The sequence below is a fragment of the Phyllostomus discolor genome, chromosome 8, assembly GCF_004126475.2.
Source record: "Phyllostomus discolor isolate MPI-MPIP mPhyDis1 chromosome 8, mPhyDis1.pri.v3, whole genome shotgun sequence".
Lineage (NCBI taxonomy): Eukaryota > Metazoa > Chordata > Mammalia > Chiroptera > Phyllostomidae > Phyllostomus > Phyllostomus discolor.
This window is the reverse complement of record NC_040910.2, coordinates 103,168,458-103,186,239: the sequence shown is the minus strand read 5'-3', so window position 1 is coordinate 103,186,239 and position 17,782 is coordinate 103,168,458. Positions and strand designations below refer to the sequence as shown.

At 52.1% G+C, this 17,782-nt stretch overlaps 1 protein-coding gene across 10 annotated transcripts; it reads left to right on the top strand.

The window, feature by feature from the left end:
* NFE2L1 (nuclear factor, erythroid 2 like 1) lies at nt 1-13,117 on the top strand. Of its 10 annotated transcripts, none has more exons than XM_036033819.1 (6): nt 16-140; nt 1,668-2,698; nt 7,365-7,547; nt 7,961-8,050; nt 8,270-8,428; nt 9,232-13,117. In XM_036033819.1, exons 2-6 carry the CDS (start codon nt 2,189-2,191, stop codon nt 10,573-10,575), a joined length of 2,286 nt encoding a protein of 761 aa, XP_035889712.1. In that variant the 5' UTR covers nt 16-140; nt 1,668-2,188; the 3' UTR covers nt 10,576-13,117. The 10 variants fall into 10 exon arrangements, with proteins under 10 accessions (XP_028376011.1, XP_035889712.1, XP_028376008.1 ...); XM_028520207.2 differs by having other exon boundaries at nt 7,332-7,547; XM_036033818.1 differs by lacking the exon at nt 16-140 and adding an exon at nt 411-545 and having other exon boundaries at nt 7,332-7,547.
* Nucleotides 13,118-17,782: the final 4,665 nt, after the last annotated feature.

Genomic DNA, 17,782 nt, shown 5'->3' with positions numbered 1-17,782 from the left:
GGCTTCCGAGTGAGGTGGGAGGAGGGGGCGGGGAGGGAAGCGGAGGCTCGGGAGCTCTAGGCCGGCCGGCGGCGGCAAGGCCGGGACTCGGTTTGAGGACCTGCTGTGGCGGCAGCGGCGGACGCCGAGCTCAGCAGCGGGTATCCGACACAGTCCTTTCCCTGACGGGAGGCGCGCAGCGTCGCGGGGCCGAGGGTTAGGGGCTGAAGGGCGGCGGGGTGGAGCTGAGGGGCAGGAGGCGGGAGCGGGCGCCCGAGCAGGGTTCGCGTCGGGGCCGAGCCCTGGGCCTGTCGGGGAGGGGCCGCGAGTCCGAGGAGACTGCGGGCTCCCGGGTGGGTTGGACTGGGGAGGGCTGAGAGCGCGAGAAGGCGTGGTGGTAGGCCCGGGCTTGGGCGCGGGGTGGGGCCACAGCGCAGGGCGGGATGGGGTTTGGCCGTAAGGGTGGGTCAAGGCCAGGAAAGTAGCACTTGTTCGTTGCTGCCCCAGAAGGCTGGAAGCCGAGGACCCGAGAGCGGGCATGGCGACTTGGTCTCAGGCGGACTCTGGTATCCGGGACAGGGTGGGACCGGGCTTAGATCAGAGGCCTTTGGCCTTAACTTGATCTTTAAGGGATCTTGTTCGGTTTCTCGAATTTAATTGGCTCTTGATAGTAATAAATTGCGTGAGAACGGGCGGGCAGTGTAAGCTGAAACTCTGGGTCGCAATTGTGTTTACTCTGACCAAGTAAGCGTGTGTGTGTGTGTGTGTGTGTGTGTAGGTAGGTAGGTGTAGATCCCTATTACCCCTTAGGATGAATTTGGTAGGTGGATCACAACAGTGAAGAGAGCTGTGTCTTGCTTTAAAAGGTTAATTGAAACTCAAAAGTAGAGACCAGAAACTGAAAGACAGGCAGATTTATTCCCTCCCCACTTGGCTATCTGGGTTGAGAACTTCGCCATATCCTTCTGTTTTGGCTCAGAAGGTCATGTGAATGAAAATAAAACCTGCCTGTTCAAATGCTGGACCGAAGAATACTGGCTCAACTCCCCCTCCCATATACCTCTTCGGATACCCTCTCCCGCTTTTTTATTTTTAATTTTTTTAATGTGAGAATGATGGGAAAGGGAAATCAGATTTCAAAGCCGAGAAAACAAAAGGCATTATCCTTCTCTGCAGAGTGGTGACCTGAACGGAGTACGGCCGTTTACACTCTCATCCATTAATAACCTCTTCCTCCCCTGTAGAACTGTGAAGGGACAGAACTTGTAGGTAGTTTTCTCCTGAGAGCTGGACAACCAACTTTCCTTTAAGATAGGAAATGGACTTCTCATGCTAAAAATAGAAGCCGGGTAGTGGTGTGTGGGGTAGAGGGGAGGGTTGGTCAATCCGACAACATGTAAACTATTCTGGATGCCCAGGGCAGTGTCTGACTTGTCCCTAGCAGGCTGCGTGTTAGGGTGTTGCAGATTTCATATTCAGAAACGGGATCCTTTGATCCTTCGTGAGCAGTACTTCCTTTTATAGTTGTTTTGTCTATAAAAGGTTTTTGCTTTTCAGGGAGTATAATAATTGACTTGTTTTTTCACTCCTGTAAAAGTGGCTGTATAATGTATGTCCTACCTTCTGCCTTGATCACGGTGTGAAAATTCTGGAACCTTATCCTGGTGCTCTCGTGATTCTCATTTCAGGTTTCTCTGGAAACCCCCCTGGTAAGTGTGGAGGAGGCGGGACACTCTGACCCAAGACAAAAGGCCGGTACCTCCAGCCAAAGAAAATAAACCTTAGGAGAGAGAAGGAAAAACAAAACAAAACAAAACAAAAACCCGTCGGCTGTTCCAGAGAACAGCCTGCAGTGGAACCAACAGCGAGGACGACTGACGTGAGTGGGGAAGTGACTGTATGTGGACTGTGGAGAAAGTAAGTCACACGGGCCCCGAGGGCCTGGACTGGGTGAGGAACAGCTGTGCTTGCAGAGGTGAGGTGTCGAGAAGGGAAAAGTGAATGTGGTCTGGAGTGTGGCCTTGGCTCCACGGGCTGTGCGTTCCTCCGAGGCCGTCAGGGAGCTCAGCCCCCGTGTTCCGCCGGGGCGGGGTACAGGGTTTGGCACCGAGGGGGGTAACTCGCTGGCTGGAGCAGCAGAACAGTGGCCTTGATTTGTCTTTTGGAAGATTTAAAAACCAAAAAGCATAAACATTGTGGTTCTTCAGCAATGCTTTCTCTGAAGAAATACTTAACGGAAGGACTCCTCCAGTTCACCATTCTGCTGAGTTTGATTGGGGTGCGGGTGGACGTGGATACTTACCTGACCTCACAGCTCCCCCCGCTCCGGGAGATCATCCTGGGGCCCAGTTCCGCCTACACTCAGACCCAGTTCCACAACCTGAGGAACACCTTGGATGGCTATGGTATCCACCCCAAGAGCATAGACCTGGACAATTACTTCACCGCCCGGCGGCTCCTCAGTCAGGTGAGGGCCTTGGACAGGTTCCAGGTGCCGACCACTGAGGTGAACGCCTGGCTGGTCCACCGGGACCCGGAGGGGTCTGTCTCTGGCAGCCAGCCCAGCACAGGCCTTGCGCTCGAGAGTTCCAGTGGCCTCCAAGATGTGACAGGCCCAGACAACGGGGTGCGAGAAAGTGAATCGGAGCAGGGATTCAGTGAAGATTTGGAGGATTTGGGGGCTGTAGCCCCTCCAGTCAGTGGAGACTTAACCAAAGAGGTTAGTGGCCACACGGAGGGGTCGGGAGGGGGGAGGGGTCCGGTTGGGCGTGCGGGTGGGTTGGTGCTGTAGAGCTGTGGTGGTCACAGTACTGACCCTGTAAAGAACCAGAGAGGTTCTGGGGTGTGTGTGTGTGTGTGTGTGTGTGTGTGTGTGTTGGGGGGGGGTCCTCAGACATCGATCTTGGGTAGAAATGGGCTGAATTGTCTGACCGGGACTGGGGGGCTGGAAGCATTTCCTGTGTTGAACCATTGGCCCACCTCTGAACGTGCTTTCGGGGCGGTGGGAGGTTCTCAGAACATGTCAGTGTGTTCACTGCTCAGATTTCAACATGACTTCTGGAGGCCTGGGGTGGGGGAGGGAGTCACGTTGTGATGGGCTCCGGCACGGTGTGTATCTGTTGCTAAGACGCAAATACTTTGTGGATTCTTGCCTTCTGCCTCCCCCCACATCCAAAGGCATACTTATCCTGAAGTTCTCCTTTGTGGTTAGTCTCCTTGTTTTAAGGTCCTGATAAGTACTGTCCTGGGCCTGAGCCAAGGGGTAGATTTAGATAGTTATTCTCGGTGCAGTGAGGATCAAGGCTCCAACTTTGCTAAGGCCCCCTGCAGGGAGGAGGAAGGTGAGGCCTGGGAGCTAGAAGAGGAACTGTGTTCTGTGACCTAAGTCAACTTGCTTGGAGCTGTCAGATCGGTGGCTCCTGACATGTGGTTGACACACTGTTCTGGGCAGAAAGTGATGCAGATGCCTTTAATGATGGTAATGGCTACTGCTGCGCCTGCCCTACCACTGTGATGATAAGATGTTTGGTCTGGTTTGCCTCTCAGCTCTAAGGAGCTTTAAAGAATGCCCACTGCAGTCTCCTGGCCATTAGGGAAAGAAGACGAAGTTGCAGAGTTGGGCTTCCCGGAACGGAGTTTTGGGCATTGGGGGTGGGGAGAGGGGATGTAAAAAGTGTTGCAGACGCTGAACTTGCCTTTTCCTGCCCACCAGTCAGACCAGGTTTTGCCTTCAAGAGTTCTGCACTTGAGCCTGTTCCTGAGCTCAGTTCTCTGAATGGTGGTGACTGTCAAAGCATATGGCTTCCTCTGGGCCAGAGGTCTAAGCTGGGGGGATTTTGCTCCCCAGGGGACATGTGGCAGTGTCTAGAGACAGTTTTGGTTGTTACAACTGAGGCAGTGCTGTTGGCATCTAGTGGGGAGAGGCCAGGGATGCTACTAAACTTCCCAAAAAGCACAAGACAGTCCCCAAATGTCAGTAGTGCCGGGGCTCCACTGGCTCACACTGGTCTACTTTGAGAGAGACCAGAGTGGTCTGAGCATGGGAATGCGTCTTTCCTTAGATCTTACAGTGCCGCTGGGAACTTGGACCTCTCTTCCGCTTCCTCTGTCCTTTCCCTTCAGGTGGACTCCAGCCTTGGCACAGTGGTCTGAAGAAGTAGGCCTCCCGGCCTCCTTTTCGGTCCTCCTGCTGCATTGTAGCTCCCCCAGGGGCGGGTGTGACCGGGCTTGCTCTTGGGAACCCTGTAGGGTAGCTCCATTCCCCTTCCTGCCGGAGCCCTCCTGGGATGGCACGTTTGGGTTGTGACGCGCACGGACGGACTTTCACCCTGCTTTCCTCCGTTTCTTGGCCTTCATGATGGTTATGTTTTCCCTGACACCAGGCCTTCCCTGCTCCCTTGGGGAGCTGGTGGAGGAGGGTCAGCATTAGGGGCCCAGGTTGGGCATGGGGCAAGGGAGGACTATTATGTGTTCAAAACATTCCCTCAGCAACTCATGGATAAAAATACCCAGGTCTAGAGCATGTGACAGGCGTCACTGGAGCTGGTATTTCCCTGGGTGGCAGCGCTCCCCTGCTGTCAGGCCTGCCCGATGGACAGCCATCGCCCAGGCCCTTGTCAGGGATAGGATTCCCCTCGAGGCTGGCACTCTGCCCAGAGCGAGGTGGCTGGTGTACAGCTCTTTCCAGGCGAGGAGCGGCCTGTGACCAGGGGGAACGGACTGTCCCTGAGCTGACCTTAGGCTCTAGGGGAGCAGCAGTGAGGAGGGGAGTCAGAGCTGTGATCCGATTTGTGTCAGGGGTTTCTTTCCTGCCCTTAGAGATGTGGGCCAGGGGCCAGGCAGCGATGCTCCAGGACGGAGCAAGGGTAAAGAGAGTGAGGGGTGCTTGTGGCCCGGCCCTTGGTGTTCCAGAACACCTGCCTAGCTCAGAGCTGGCCTTCAGGCTCACGTCTTCCTCCTCCTGCCTGGGGCGGGGGCTGGGGCTGGTCAGCACTGTGACATTGCTGCACATGTGCAAGTGGCGTTTTCCGTTCCTATGGTTCGGCCTGTTGTGGGGCGACAGAGCCACTGGCTGGGTCTGAGTGCACTGGGCTCCTGCCCAGCCTGGCGTTTGATCCTCAGGCTGGAGGACGACTGGCCACAGCCCTTGTGAGGAACGGGAAAAGAAACTCCTTCCACTTCCAGGGAACAACTTGAATTCCCGCAGAAGCTTCAGGAGGAGTGTCTGCCCAGTCCTGAGTGGGTTGGGGAAGCTGGATGCGACTGGAGGGAGAGTGGCACCCCTTCCCCCCAGGGCTCTCTCACTGCGCCACCCCCGCTGGCTGACTGGGCTGGGTGGGGCTGCCCGCCCCTGGGTGCGTCTCCTTGAGGAGACGGAGGCGGCTCAGAGATGGGCTGGTTCCTTGCGGCAGCTTCTCCAGCTGCCCTGGTGCAGAGATTGGCTACCGGCTGCAGCTAGGTAACAGGCGGTGGGAGGGGATTGGCTCTTCCCGCATCTCCAGCGGAGACTTGGGGGAGGAGATTGGCTCTCGTCGCATCCTAGGTAACGACAGTGGGAGGGGATTGGCTCTTTCCGCAGCCCAGCTGCTGACCTGGGGGAGGGGATTGGTTCTCTGCAGCCTCAGCAGTGACCTGCGGGGTGGGAGGGGGAGGGGATTGGCTCCTTGCTGCAGCCTAGGTAACAAGTTTGGGGGGCGTGGGGAGGGGGAGAGAGGGAGGAGTGGGAGGATAGGCCCAGGAGGGAGCTCGCTTTCCTCTGCAGCCTGAGCACGGAGCATGGGGTGGGAGTCCCATCTCACTGCAGCCTCTGCGGTGAGCTCAGGGTGGGGGCTGCCGGGTGCCTGAGTGGAACTGGGGTTGTGAGGTGGGAGGGGGCTACTCAAGGATGGAGGAAGAGGGCTGGGCTGGGCCGCCCAGGCAGCAGTACGGGCGGGGCACCTCCTCAGGCCCCTCGGAGCTAGCTCGGGGCCACCCTTCCAGCCTGGTGTGCTCCCTGCAAGCCAAGAGCTCCTTGCAGCCCCCTGTCCGGCTTCCCCGCACCGGCTGCCCCGGGGCTCATCTCGGAGACCATGACCCGCCTGGACCGCAGCTCTCACAGTGGTGGGGGCCCTGCCAAAGGGAGCAGACCCCTTAACTCTTTGCTGGCTGGTCACCGGGTGGCCCAGCCCCCCTCTGCTTCTGGGTCCAGGGCTTCTGTTCAGGTTGGTGTATGTGGGGAGACCAGAGGGAGAGGTACACGTGGTGGGAGGCCTCAGGATCGGGGAGGGTTGTGGTGGGGAAGGGTACTTGGTCAGGGCTAGGGGAGGTGGGTCTCCTCTAAGGATACTGCTTTCTGAAAAGTGCCGGCTTTTTAACCTCTGAGTGGAAGGCAACAGCGTAGTGTTTCTTAGCCATAGGGGGTGGCGTGTGTAGAAAAGCCTGAATAGATCTTATTTATTGGGGTTCTATGCTGGTGGCAATGGGGGTGGCAGTTGGTGCAGGAACTTTAAGATCCACCAGGGTAGGGCAGAAGGGAGGCGTTTTGGTACCTGAGGCAGCAGTTGCGGCCAAGTGGTGATGGGGGCTGTGTCCTTGAGTGGACTGACTGATGGGGAGTGAGCCCTGGGGTGTGGTAAGGAAGTGAGAGCTCTGGTGGAAGGGGGCACCTCGGAGCAGGCCTTAGGCAGGGGTGGGGTGCCCAGTGAGAATCAGCTGACTGCTTGAAGCTCTCCTGGGATCGGCAGCTTGCTAGGATCAGCTGAGAGTGGGGGTTCTGGTGGGGATGGATCTTGAGGTGAGCCTGGGCTTTAGGAGTTGTGGGTGTTCAGCCTTACTCCTGCCTCAGCCGGGGAAGGGGGAATGACTTTAGGAAGGGCTGGAGACAGCCAGTCGTTGTCACTGGTTGCATCAGGTGGTTGCAAATGCAGGGATTTTCCTCTCTAGCCCACCCCACCCCTTTATGCAAATGAAATGGCACCACAGGCTGATGCAAGCCTGGCCACCACAAAGCAATTCTGCATGACAATCCACCTTTGCTTGCTGTGGCCAGCTTCCTACAAACCATGTTTGAAGGGATTCCCATTCTTCCAATGATTAATGTCTGAACTTGCCCTTTCCTCCTCAGAGGAGGTGGCTCTACCTTTTGGCTGAGCTGTTTCTGGTTCAGATCCTGAGCCCACAGACCTCCTGGGTTGTTTTGGAAGCTGGTGTCTGGAAGTGGATAGATGGAGCCTTGCTGGCACAGAGTGGCAGGGAGTAGAGTCTGGGAGGGAACAATGGGAGTGATGCTAGGAAGGACCTCTGAGAAGCAGGGCAGGGAGGGAGGGAGGGGCCGCTGGACCAGCGAGCTAAAGTCATGGTGATCTGTCTTTCAGGACATAGATCTGATTGACATCCTTTGGCGACAGGATATTGACCTGGGGGCTGGGCGTGAGGTTTTTGACTATAGTCATCGCCAGAAAGAGCAGGATGTGGATAAGGAGCTGCAAGATGGAGCGGAGCAGGAGGACACCTGGCCAGGCGAGGGCGCAGAAGTTCTGGCACGAAACCTGCTAGTGGATGGAGAAACTGGGGAGAGCTTCCCTGCCCAGGTACTCTCACCTCTGTTCAGTCCCAGAAACTTCTTAGAGAAGGCAGTCGTGTCCATGGGAGGGACCTGGGTGTATATTTTGGGTTGGGGTCTCCAAGTCAGTCCCAGTGAGTGGACTGAGAAAGGAGGAGTGGACGAGCAGAACGGAAGCAGAGGGGCCAGGCCTCGGTAACAAACAGTCCAGAGGAGGCAGAGCACCTAGCAGACCCTACCGCTGTCAAGGCTCCTCCACCCTCTTGTTCTCCCCTAGAGCTGGGGACCTAGGGTTAGTCACTGGCCCAGGAGTGGAGGGAGAGTGCAGACACAGATCCAGGTCCTCCGTCCGCAGCCCCTTGGGGAAGCTGAGGAAGAGGCTTCAAGCCTGCAGGCAGCCAAAGCCCCGATGAGTCAGACTTACAGTTGCTGTTGCCACAGGTGCCTGGTGGGGAGGACCAGACAGCCCTGTCCCTGGAAGAGTGCCTTAGGCTGCTGGAGGCCACCTGCCCCTTTGGGGAGAATGCTGAGGTGAGCAGGACTCCAGGAAGAGCCCCCAAGCCAGCAGGGCACACGGAGTTCCTCTGTGGGTGCCTGGGGGCCGACTCTTGGTGCTGCTGGCCTTGTCCTGGCTGCTGGGGGTGAATCAGAGGAAGGAAGGAATAGGGCCTCAGGTGGCAGTCTTCAGGCAGAAAGCAGAAGGCTAGTCTTGCCGCCTTTCTCTGTTAAAGCCTCTGTGTTTTGCTCTAGTTTCCAGCAGACATTTCCAGCTTAACAGAAGCAGTGCCTAGTGAGAGTGAGCCCCCAGGTCTTCAGAACAACCTCTTGTCTCCTCTCCTGACGGGGACAGAGTCACCGTTTGATTTGGAACAGCAGTGGCAAGATCTCATGTCCATCATGGAAATGCAGGTAGGACTATCAGAACAGGGCACGGACCTACTGGACTTTGTGGTGTCTTAGCACTCAGTTGCTTTCCCCCCGTGGGAAGAGAAAGCCTACCATCTCTACCTAATCCATAGGAAAGTGGGGACACCGAGAGGTAACTGTCTAGGTGTCTCCCTGGGGCAGTAGGGGGAAGTCAGGAGTAGGGTTTGGGTGAAAACCCCAGGGCTTGAGCCCTTTGGAGTGGGCCTGCCTCTGAGGCACACCATCTTTCCCTTCAAGCAGATAGCCACTCGGCTGGGCGCTCCCAAGGGCCAGGGTGAGCAAAAGCTGGTGTCCGAGCAGTGCTTCACAGCCACCGTCATCTCATTTGGCCCTCGCAGTCATCTAGTCAGCCCTTGATCACCTTAAAGGTGCAGAAATGGAAGCTCAGAGAGGTTGAGAGAGATGCCCATGGTCATAGAGCAAGTGGTGTAAGCTAGGTGTTCACACTCCAAGGCTTGGTTTTCTTTTTACTGTGCTGATTTTGCAGTGAAATGGTAGTCATTGTTAGAGTCATTGTTAGGTGTTTTCTTAAGTCTCCTTCCAAGATGAGGAAGAGTGTGGCCAAATACGAGCTGGTCAGTCCCGCACTGGGGTGGAGTACATGGGGAGGAACCCATCTCTGCCCGGCCTGGTGGAGGGGCCAGGGCCAGGGCCAGGAGCTGATGCTCTGGTCTTCATACCCATGCGAGTGTGTCTGTGCTGGGTGCCTGCTAGTGTTAGCCCCCAGCCTCACCTGGGGAGGGAGTCTGCACTGAGTGAAGGGTGACACTCTTCTTCCCTCCCAGGCCATGGAAGTCAACACATCAACCAGTGAGATCCTGTACAATGCCCCTCCTGGAGACCCACTGAGCACCAACTACAGCCTTGCCCCCAACACTCCCATCAATCAGAATGTCAGCCTGCATCAGGCATCTCTGGGAGGCTGCAGCCAGGACTTCTCGATCTTCAGCCCCGAGGTGGAGAGCCTGCCTGTGGCCAGCAGCTCCACTTTGCTCCCGCTGGTCCCCAGTAATTCCACCAGCCTCAACTCCACCTTTGGCTCTACCAACCTGGCAGGTCTCTTCTTTCCGCCCCAGCTCAATGGCACAGCCAATGACACCGTAGGCCCCGACCTGCCTGACCCACTTGGGGGTCTGTTAGATGAAGCCATGCTGGATGAGATCAGCCTGATGGACCTGGCCATAGAGGAAGGCTTTAACTCCGTGCAGGCCTCCCAGCTTGAAGAGGAATTTGACTCTGACTCAGGCCTCTCCTTGGACTCCAGCCATAGCCCTTCCTCTCTGAGCAGCTCTGAAGGCAGTTCTTCTTCCTCCTCTTCCTCTTCCTCCTCCTCCTCTGCTTCTTCCTCAGCCTCTTCCTCCTTTTCTGAGGAAGGTGCTGTCGGCTACAGCTCTGACTCTGAAACTCTGGATCTAGAAGAGGCAGAGGGTGCTGTGGGCTACCAGCCTGAGTATTCCAAGTTCTGCCGCATGAGCTACCAGGATCCGTCTCAGCTCTCCTGCCTGCCCTACTTGGAGCATGTGGGCCACAACCACACGTACAACATGGCGCCCAGTGCCCTCGACTCTGCTGACCTGCCACCACCCAGCACCCTCAAGAAGGGCAGCAAGGAGAAGCAGGCCGACTTCCTAGACAAGCAGATGAGCCGGGACGAGCACCGAGCCCGAGCCATGAAGATCCCCTTCACCAATGACAAGATCATCAACCTGCCTGTGGAGGAATTCAATGAGCTGCTGTCCAAATACCAGCTCAGCGAAGCCCAGCTGAGCCTCATCCGGGACATACGGCGCCGGGGCAAGAACAAGATGGCAGCCCAGAACTGCCGCAAGCGCAAGCTGGACACCATCCTGAACCTGGAGCGGGATGTGGAGGACCTGCAGCGCGATAAAGCCCGACTGCTGCGGGAGAAGGTGGAGTTCCTCCGGTCCCTGCGGCAGATGAAGCAGAAGGTCCAGAGCCTGTACCAGGAGGTGTTTGGGCGGCTGCGAGATGAGAACGGGCGACCTTACTCACCCAGTCAGTATGCTCTCCAGTACGCCGGGGATGGCAGTGTCCTCCTCATTCCCCGCACCCTGGCTGACCAGCAGGCCCGGCGACAGGAGAGGAAGCCAAAGGACCGGAGAAAGTGAGCCTGGGGTGGAAGGGGGGGTTGACGCTCACCAAGATTGAAACTGGAGAAGGGCTGGGCCTGGACCTGGACCTACAGCAGGGGGACTTGAATGCCTTCTTATCCAATAGATCTTCTCAGATGGGATGACTGTCGGTCAGTGGAAGAGGCGGGCGCAGGTGCTGTCTGGCTCAGCTTCCCCCACTGGGGAGAGTGGAAATAGCCAGACTGTTTGGGTGGACAGGGTCCTCACTCATCCCCCTTTCATTTGAGGGAAGGGGCAGGGTGGTGATGGCAGTGATGGAGGCTGACAAAGGGAAAGGAAGGGACTTGTGAAAGGAGACAAAGGTAGTAGAAAGTCTCATTCCAGGAAGAGGAAGGAAAGAAACCAAAAAAAAAAAAAAACAAAGCTTGAAGAAAAAAGTGCAGGTTAAGATTGAATCTGACCAGGATTCCAGGCAGCAGGTTTTAGGTGGGACTAGGTCATTGGTGTGAGTAAACCCCACTTCACCCCAGGGGAGGGGTGGAACAGACAGGGTGGGTTCTGGGAGGGGCTTTGTGAACTCTTTCTGCTCCCGCACTTTGGCATCCCTGAAGGGGAGGCTCTTCGATATCTCCTTGAATGTTTCAGTGCTGGGGAGCCACTGGGACCCGATACTAGCCAGCTTGGAGAGGGTTAGGGTTAAAGGGTGGAGCGAACAGGAGAGGATCACAAGGCCCAGTGTTGCAGGAGCCCCAACACCAAGCATGCCACTCACTGCCCTGCCACTCCATCTCCCTTGGTGCCCAGTCACCCCTGAGCTGAGGCTCCCACAACTCCATCAGAACCTGCATGCAAATGCTGTTCTCTTCCCGGCCCCTCACTGGCTGCCCAGAGCTCTTCCGCAGCTGGGGTGCTGGCAGTGCCCCCAGTGATGGGCCTGCAGCCTCCTGGGGGCTGTTTTGAGGCAGGGGGACGATGTGGAGAAGCCAGGCAGTATTCAGCACAATACTGAGGAGTGACCCCCTCAGGTCTCCCACCAACAACTGGGCTTGTCACTGGAAAAGACAAAATACAAAACCCAGCAACAAAACTAGTCCTCTTAGAGTTTCCTGCGCCTTTTTTTTTCCTAAGGGCTTTGAGCCCTGTTTCACTTATAGGGTCTAGAATGCTTGTGTTGAGTAAAAAGGAGATACCCCAATATTCAAAGCTGCTAAATGTTCTCTTTGCCATAAAGACTCCGTGTAACTGTGTGAACATTTGGGATTTTTCTCCTCCATCCTGAGGTCTCTGTCTGCTTTCTTTTTTGGGTGTCTTCCTAGGAGAATGAGAAGTGCATGTAATGGCGGTTGAGAGCACCTTCCCCCACCCCAGGCTCTTGGCTATAGGCAGCTTGTCAGCACCCCCAGCTCAGCTAGGACTCCTGGAGGACTGCCTGGGGGAGGCAGAGAGGGAAGTGCCAAGGTGGCCATATGGTTCCAGGACCAGTGTCTTTATTTTTTAAAATGTTTGCTACTGCTGCCCCCCGCATCCATTTGGAATAACAGGAATGCTTTGAGTGGGGGAAGTGCCGATTCTCCCCATTTGGAGTGGGGCGGGCAACACATTAACTGAGCAGTAGGAGCCTGGGAAGTGCTTTTATAAATTATTTTCCTTGTAGATTTTATTTTTAATTTATCTGTGACCTGCCAGGGAAGGGAGAGGAGAAGAGAGAGGAGGTTGTGAACACAAGACAAAATAAAATAAAATGGATGATTCATTCTCAAGTGCAGTTTTTCCCTATCTTGGAATTAAACAGTGAATAGGCCTCACAAGGGCTGGCCATTGTGTGATTGAGGCAGCGCTCACACCGGAAAGGGGGAGAGAGGCTGATGAGTTAAGGAAAATAGTCTTAACTGCTGTATCGGTATGCCTTCCACGTAGGTGTTATGTACCTCTTTACAAGGTTTGCCAGCTCTGACCTCCTGGAGGAAGGATTCAGACTCCTTTTGGTCTTTCGCATAGGGTAGGCTAGGTGGAGCCGGTGTCACCTGGCCCAGCTCTGTATTTCCTGTCCACCTGTAACAGACTGCATTTATCCTGACTGTGCTGTTACTTCTCTGGTGGCCCCACCTGCCAGAGTGCTGCAGAGCACTGGAATGTAGTCACACTGACAACTGGGATGTGAAAACCTGAGAATCAACAGGACCAACACACCAGGTGCTTCTGTTGAAGAGAGTAAGGCCATAGGGCTTGAGAAACAGGAAGCCAGACTCCAGGTTTTGAGGCATCGGAAAACCCCAACTGAGGTGACCAGAATCAGTCCTCCCTCCAAAACACTGGACAATACCAAGCCTTTGACGTGTTGAATGTGAAAAGGTACTGGGTGGTTTCTGGAACTGCCACATGCCCATCTTGAGGTAGGTAGCAAATGCCTGAGGAATGATGGCCCACTGGCAGTCTGAGATGCTCGGACAAGGTTTACGACCAGAAGCTGTGATCTCGAGTTCCCCTGTGCCACTGTGTGACCTGGCTCGGCCTCGTCCTTCAGTGATGCTGCGAGTTTATCCTAAGGAATGGAATAAAATTCCGGGAGTAACATTGATTTCTTAAATTTGTTTCCGTTTTTAATGGCTTTCCCCTCATCTCTAGTTGGAAAGATTTGGTCATATAAATAAGCTCTTCCCTAATTAGAAATTAGTATTTGTCAGCCAGATAAAACCAAGACTCTTAAAGGAAAAAAAAAGAAGACTATAAAAATGTTTGAAAAACTAACATATTGATAAACAAATGATGAGTACGCTGACAAAATTCAGAGAGTAATACTTTTGTATCCCTTCTAGAACTCTGTAGGTATTTGGGTCTGTTTCATATAGTATTAGGCTATAAATTTTATCTTGTTTTGCAACTTATTTTTTTTAGCTTAATTGATGTAGAGTTTTCAAGGGAAAAACCCTCCCTCAACCCCTTTGCTAGCGTTGCCTCTGCTCTTAAAGTATTTTGTCACGCCCCTCTCCCATGTCCCCTTGTGGAGAGATGCACAGTTGTGTCTGAGATCACACTGCTGATTAGCTGGGGCTCTGAGCCAAGTTGGTCAGCGCTGCTGTGGGGCTGACCTCTTTTGCTGCTGGCAGGTGGAGTTGGTGTTTAGCTTCAAGGTTTTTTCTGGCAGGGAGATACGAGGACTCAAGTAAGGTCTGTGAAAGAGCTGTTACACCTAAGACAGGAAGTGAGAAGAGATTGTAGGGTTGGCAGGGAGATGAACAGGCTTCGATCCTTAACTAAGGACCAAACTTCAGCATGACCTGCTAGGGTGGGGATAGAAGGTTTGCTTTGTCTTGACCTCAGCAGTCCTGGGCAGACTCAAATCAATTTTCCATACATCTTAATTCATGCAAGAAGATGGGAAGAGACCCACTGTTTCAACATCTGGCCTGCCCAGACCTCATCAATGAAGGGGGTGGGGGGAGCGCTGTAGTGATCTAGAGCCAATGTCTGCAAGACCTGGCCTCGGTGGGTGACTCCCTGCCCTCAGTAGGGAAAACTAGAAACAAACTAGTCAAACAGCTGGCAATCTGGCAGGTGCTTTCCAAAGAACCTGTCATCTTCAGGGTACCCTAGTCCCCACTTTCACAACCCCAGATTACATCAGGCCTTGCTGCTCTACAGGTTTCTTTTGCAAATAGCTGGAAAAACAAGTGTCTTGCAGGCAAAATAACAGCCCCACCACCCTCCGGTCATCTACACCATATCCAGTAGGCACTGACCTAGAGCAACAGCGTAGAAGCTCAGTAGTTTCAAGGCACATCCAACCAGAAGTTACATCCCTTAACCTAATTTCCTTAATTAATGCTATCTATACACAAATATAAGTACCAGACTGGTGTCTCTCTGGAAGTCCTTTTCCCAGCCAAGTATAGAAATTTTCTAGCAAAACCCATGTGCTTGATTGATTATTGTTAAGTGGTTAAGCCCTGTTTTCCTACCATGAATTCAGCCAGGAAGTGGATAAGGACCCAAAGACCCCTGACTCAACCTTTTGTCAGTGTACCAAGAACAGTAACTCTCACCTTTCTTCCCACACAGAGGTCCATGATCCTCGCCTCTAGTTCTGACTTCATCATGGAACATGCAGGGATTCTGGGGAATACACAGGACTTTAACATCTGATTTGAGTTCTAGTCCTTGTTCTGCCCAGGGATTCTTTGAAAGTTCACATCTTCCTGAATTAGCTGAGAAACAGAACCCGGCGCACAAGTTGTCTCCTGAGGAGAGGATGGGATCTTGCTAAAGAGGTGTGTTTTCAAAACTAGTTGGATAGAAACTCACCTCCCTTTTCTGGTACACAAAAATACCAGTGACAGTCTTCAAGTTGGTTCTTTTCCAGTCTAACTTTAACTGCAGACTGGAAGAGATAGGCTGCACAGTATTTGTTACTTCATTCCAGATGCTATTTCATCCAAGGAAACAAAACCTGGTTCAGTTCACATGGGGAGACGTGGAAGAAGACCAGAGTTGGTGCTCTGCCCTGTCCCAGAGCCAGGCCCCAGAGCTACCCAGCTTGACCCCAGGCTATGCAAACTGTAAACAGGGCAGGACTGGTCAAAGTCAACTGGACCGAGAAGTCCACATGGGGCAGAGAGGAGAGTGGCTTTGGTACTGTCACCACTATGCAAACCAACAAGGTCACAGTGCAGACCCAGGCCTGCTACTGAGTGTTTTAACACAAGTTATTGAAAATAGAAAAAAAAACATAGAAATGAATTGTCAGCACATATTGTAACTTAATGTTTCAACTTTACCTTGAAGCTCTGCCACATCAATGGCCTAAGGGGGGAAAAAAGCCTTAGACACAGATTACAGTTGACCCTTGAACAATGTGCTTGAATCATACAGGTCCACATATGTGGATTTTAAAAAATAAATACTGTAATTGTATTTCCATTTATGATTTCAAAAATAACATTTTTTCCCCCTTTAAGAATATATATAGTATGTAACACATAGTACATTTTATAGTACTTAAAAATATGTGTTACTTGACTGTTAGTAGTATTGGTAAGGCTTCTGGTCAACAGCAGGCTGCTGACCTACTGTTTTTCAGCAGACAGGCTACCTGTGCATTTCAACTGCGTGGGGAAGGGGTATCAGTGCCCCAACCCCTGTGTTGTTCAAGGGTCAACTAACTGTCCTACTCTACTCGCTGGCACAGAGCAGAGCCAACTATACTTTTCATCCCTGCAGATGGTTTCACTTCAGATTTCATTTGCTTTCAACATTTAGCAGGAAGCTCTGAAGGCCAAGGTCAATTAAAAGTCATTCATAAAAGAGATGAGCAACTTGAACACATTGGCTAGGAGAGCAGTAACTTTTGGAGAAAACCTCAATGCTGGATAGTCAAACCAAGGGTAATGTACATACAGATCAGAGAATGAAGGTTGTCTGGGGATCTTTTAAGCTCCTCTATCAAACTTCCTTATCCACACACCAGAACCCCAGGACGCCTCTGGTGAAGCCAACCCCTTCCTTTACTAAGCGGAATGCTGGCCTAGTAATGATTCTAGTATTTAAATTCTAGAGGACGGAAAACACTGAGTCTGGACTTAATTCAGTCCTATTAGGTCTAAATTTTTAAATGAGAACATCTTCATAAAAAGATCCAACTTGCAGATCAAACTAATACTAATACCAATCAAATAACCTGATCGGATTAATTTGATCTCAAACAGAATCCAGCTCCACACATAATTCAGGATCTGGAGCCACTGCAGAAAATTTGCATTTCAGAGTTCCAGTTCCACCAGTTCCACCAAATTATTTTGTAAATGGGCTGCCAAAACAAGCATGCTACCAAATCATTTTGGAGTAGCAATTTCCTCTACCATTTTCCCTTCCTGTTTGAGGGAAGTGATTACTTTATAACAGACTCCCAATACCACAGGCCATAGACTACAAAAATGTGCTGAGCACACATGGCCAAACACCAAATGGCCATGGGTTAAAATCAAACTGAGCTGAGTGTGACTGAGTTCTGGCATATAAGATTATATTTTAAAGTAAATACTTAAACACTCAACTATTAAAAATTAGTTAAAATTGGTAGTCAAAACTTTCAAATGACACTGAAAAGCAAAAATAATTATTCCAGAGTACTCCTATGGGCATTATACTGGCCATTTACTGTACTAACTTGAAACTCAGCTGAAGACAGTGGAGGAGCAAGGTGTTTGTTTTTTTTTTTTCTTTTTCTGACTGGCTCTGCCAGTGTAAGACACCGCCAGTAATGATGCTGTCACCATATTAGTAAGCTCTTTCTTTTGTAATAGTAACTAAGGCCATAACCTATCTCCTCTTGAACTCCTGGGCAAGAGGTCTATGATGATGCAATTTCACCGAAGCCATCCAACAAACATGTTTTGCACCACATAAAGAAATGCTCTCCGCATGCTTTATGAAAGGGACTTGAGATTTCTTATGCCTATGTGCATTTTTCATTTCTAACATTTCTGCACGTATTTGTGGCTTCAATAATCACATGAGAAAAATGTATTCTTAAACCTTGAATCTAGCCCTGACCAGGTAGGGCAGTGCGGCTGGTTACAGCACTGTCCCGATACGCCAAGGCTGCGGGCCTGAATCCCAGCCAGGGCACATCATGAATCAACCAATGAATGCATGAAGGGGTGGAACGGTAAGCTGATCTCTCTCTCTCTCTCAAACAAACAAAAACAAAAACCTGAATCTAGAAATGTAAAAAACTGGCTTTTAAAGATAAAATTGTGAATATCTCCACTTCAATTTCCATCGAATGTATTATCAATTTCAGTGTCTACCCTGGAGAGAATGATCTGGTCTTACAAGAGTTCAGGAATCCAGAAATGACAGTGAAGTAGGTTCCAAAGGTGAAGGCTATAACTGAATAGCAGCACATTCTGGGCACATACCAAGGCTGAAGGTTAATTTCAGTGCATCTTATTATGATGCACAACAGAACCAGAACACCACTGCCCACTTCACCTCACTCTTTTATCTAGCTACTGACTGCTTGGCAGCTGCCAGTTACAAGGACACACTCAGACCTCTGCACAGAAAAAGCCTTCCAGCTCCATCATATTTATGTCTCCCCAAACTCCTAGGAAGCTTTTGGAATAAAGTATCAACATAGCAGTTTACTTAAAACAAATGCGTTGTACTAAAGAGTAGATCTGAATTATTACACTGATTTGATCTCAGTGGAAATCCCACCTTCCATTTTTATAAATGACCAGAG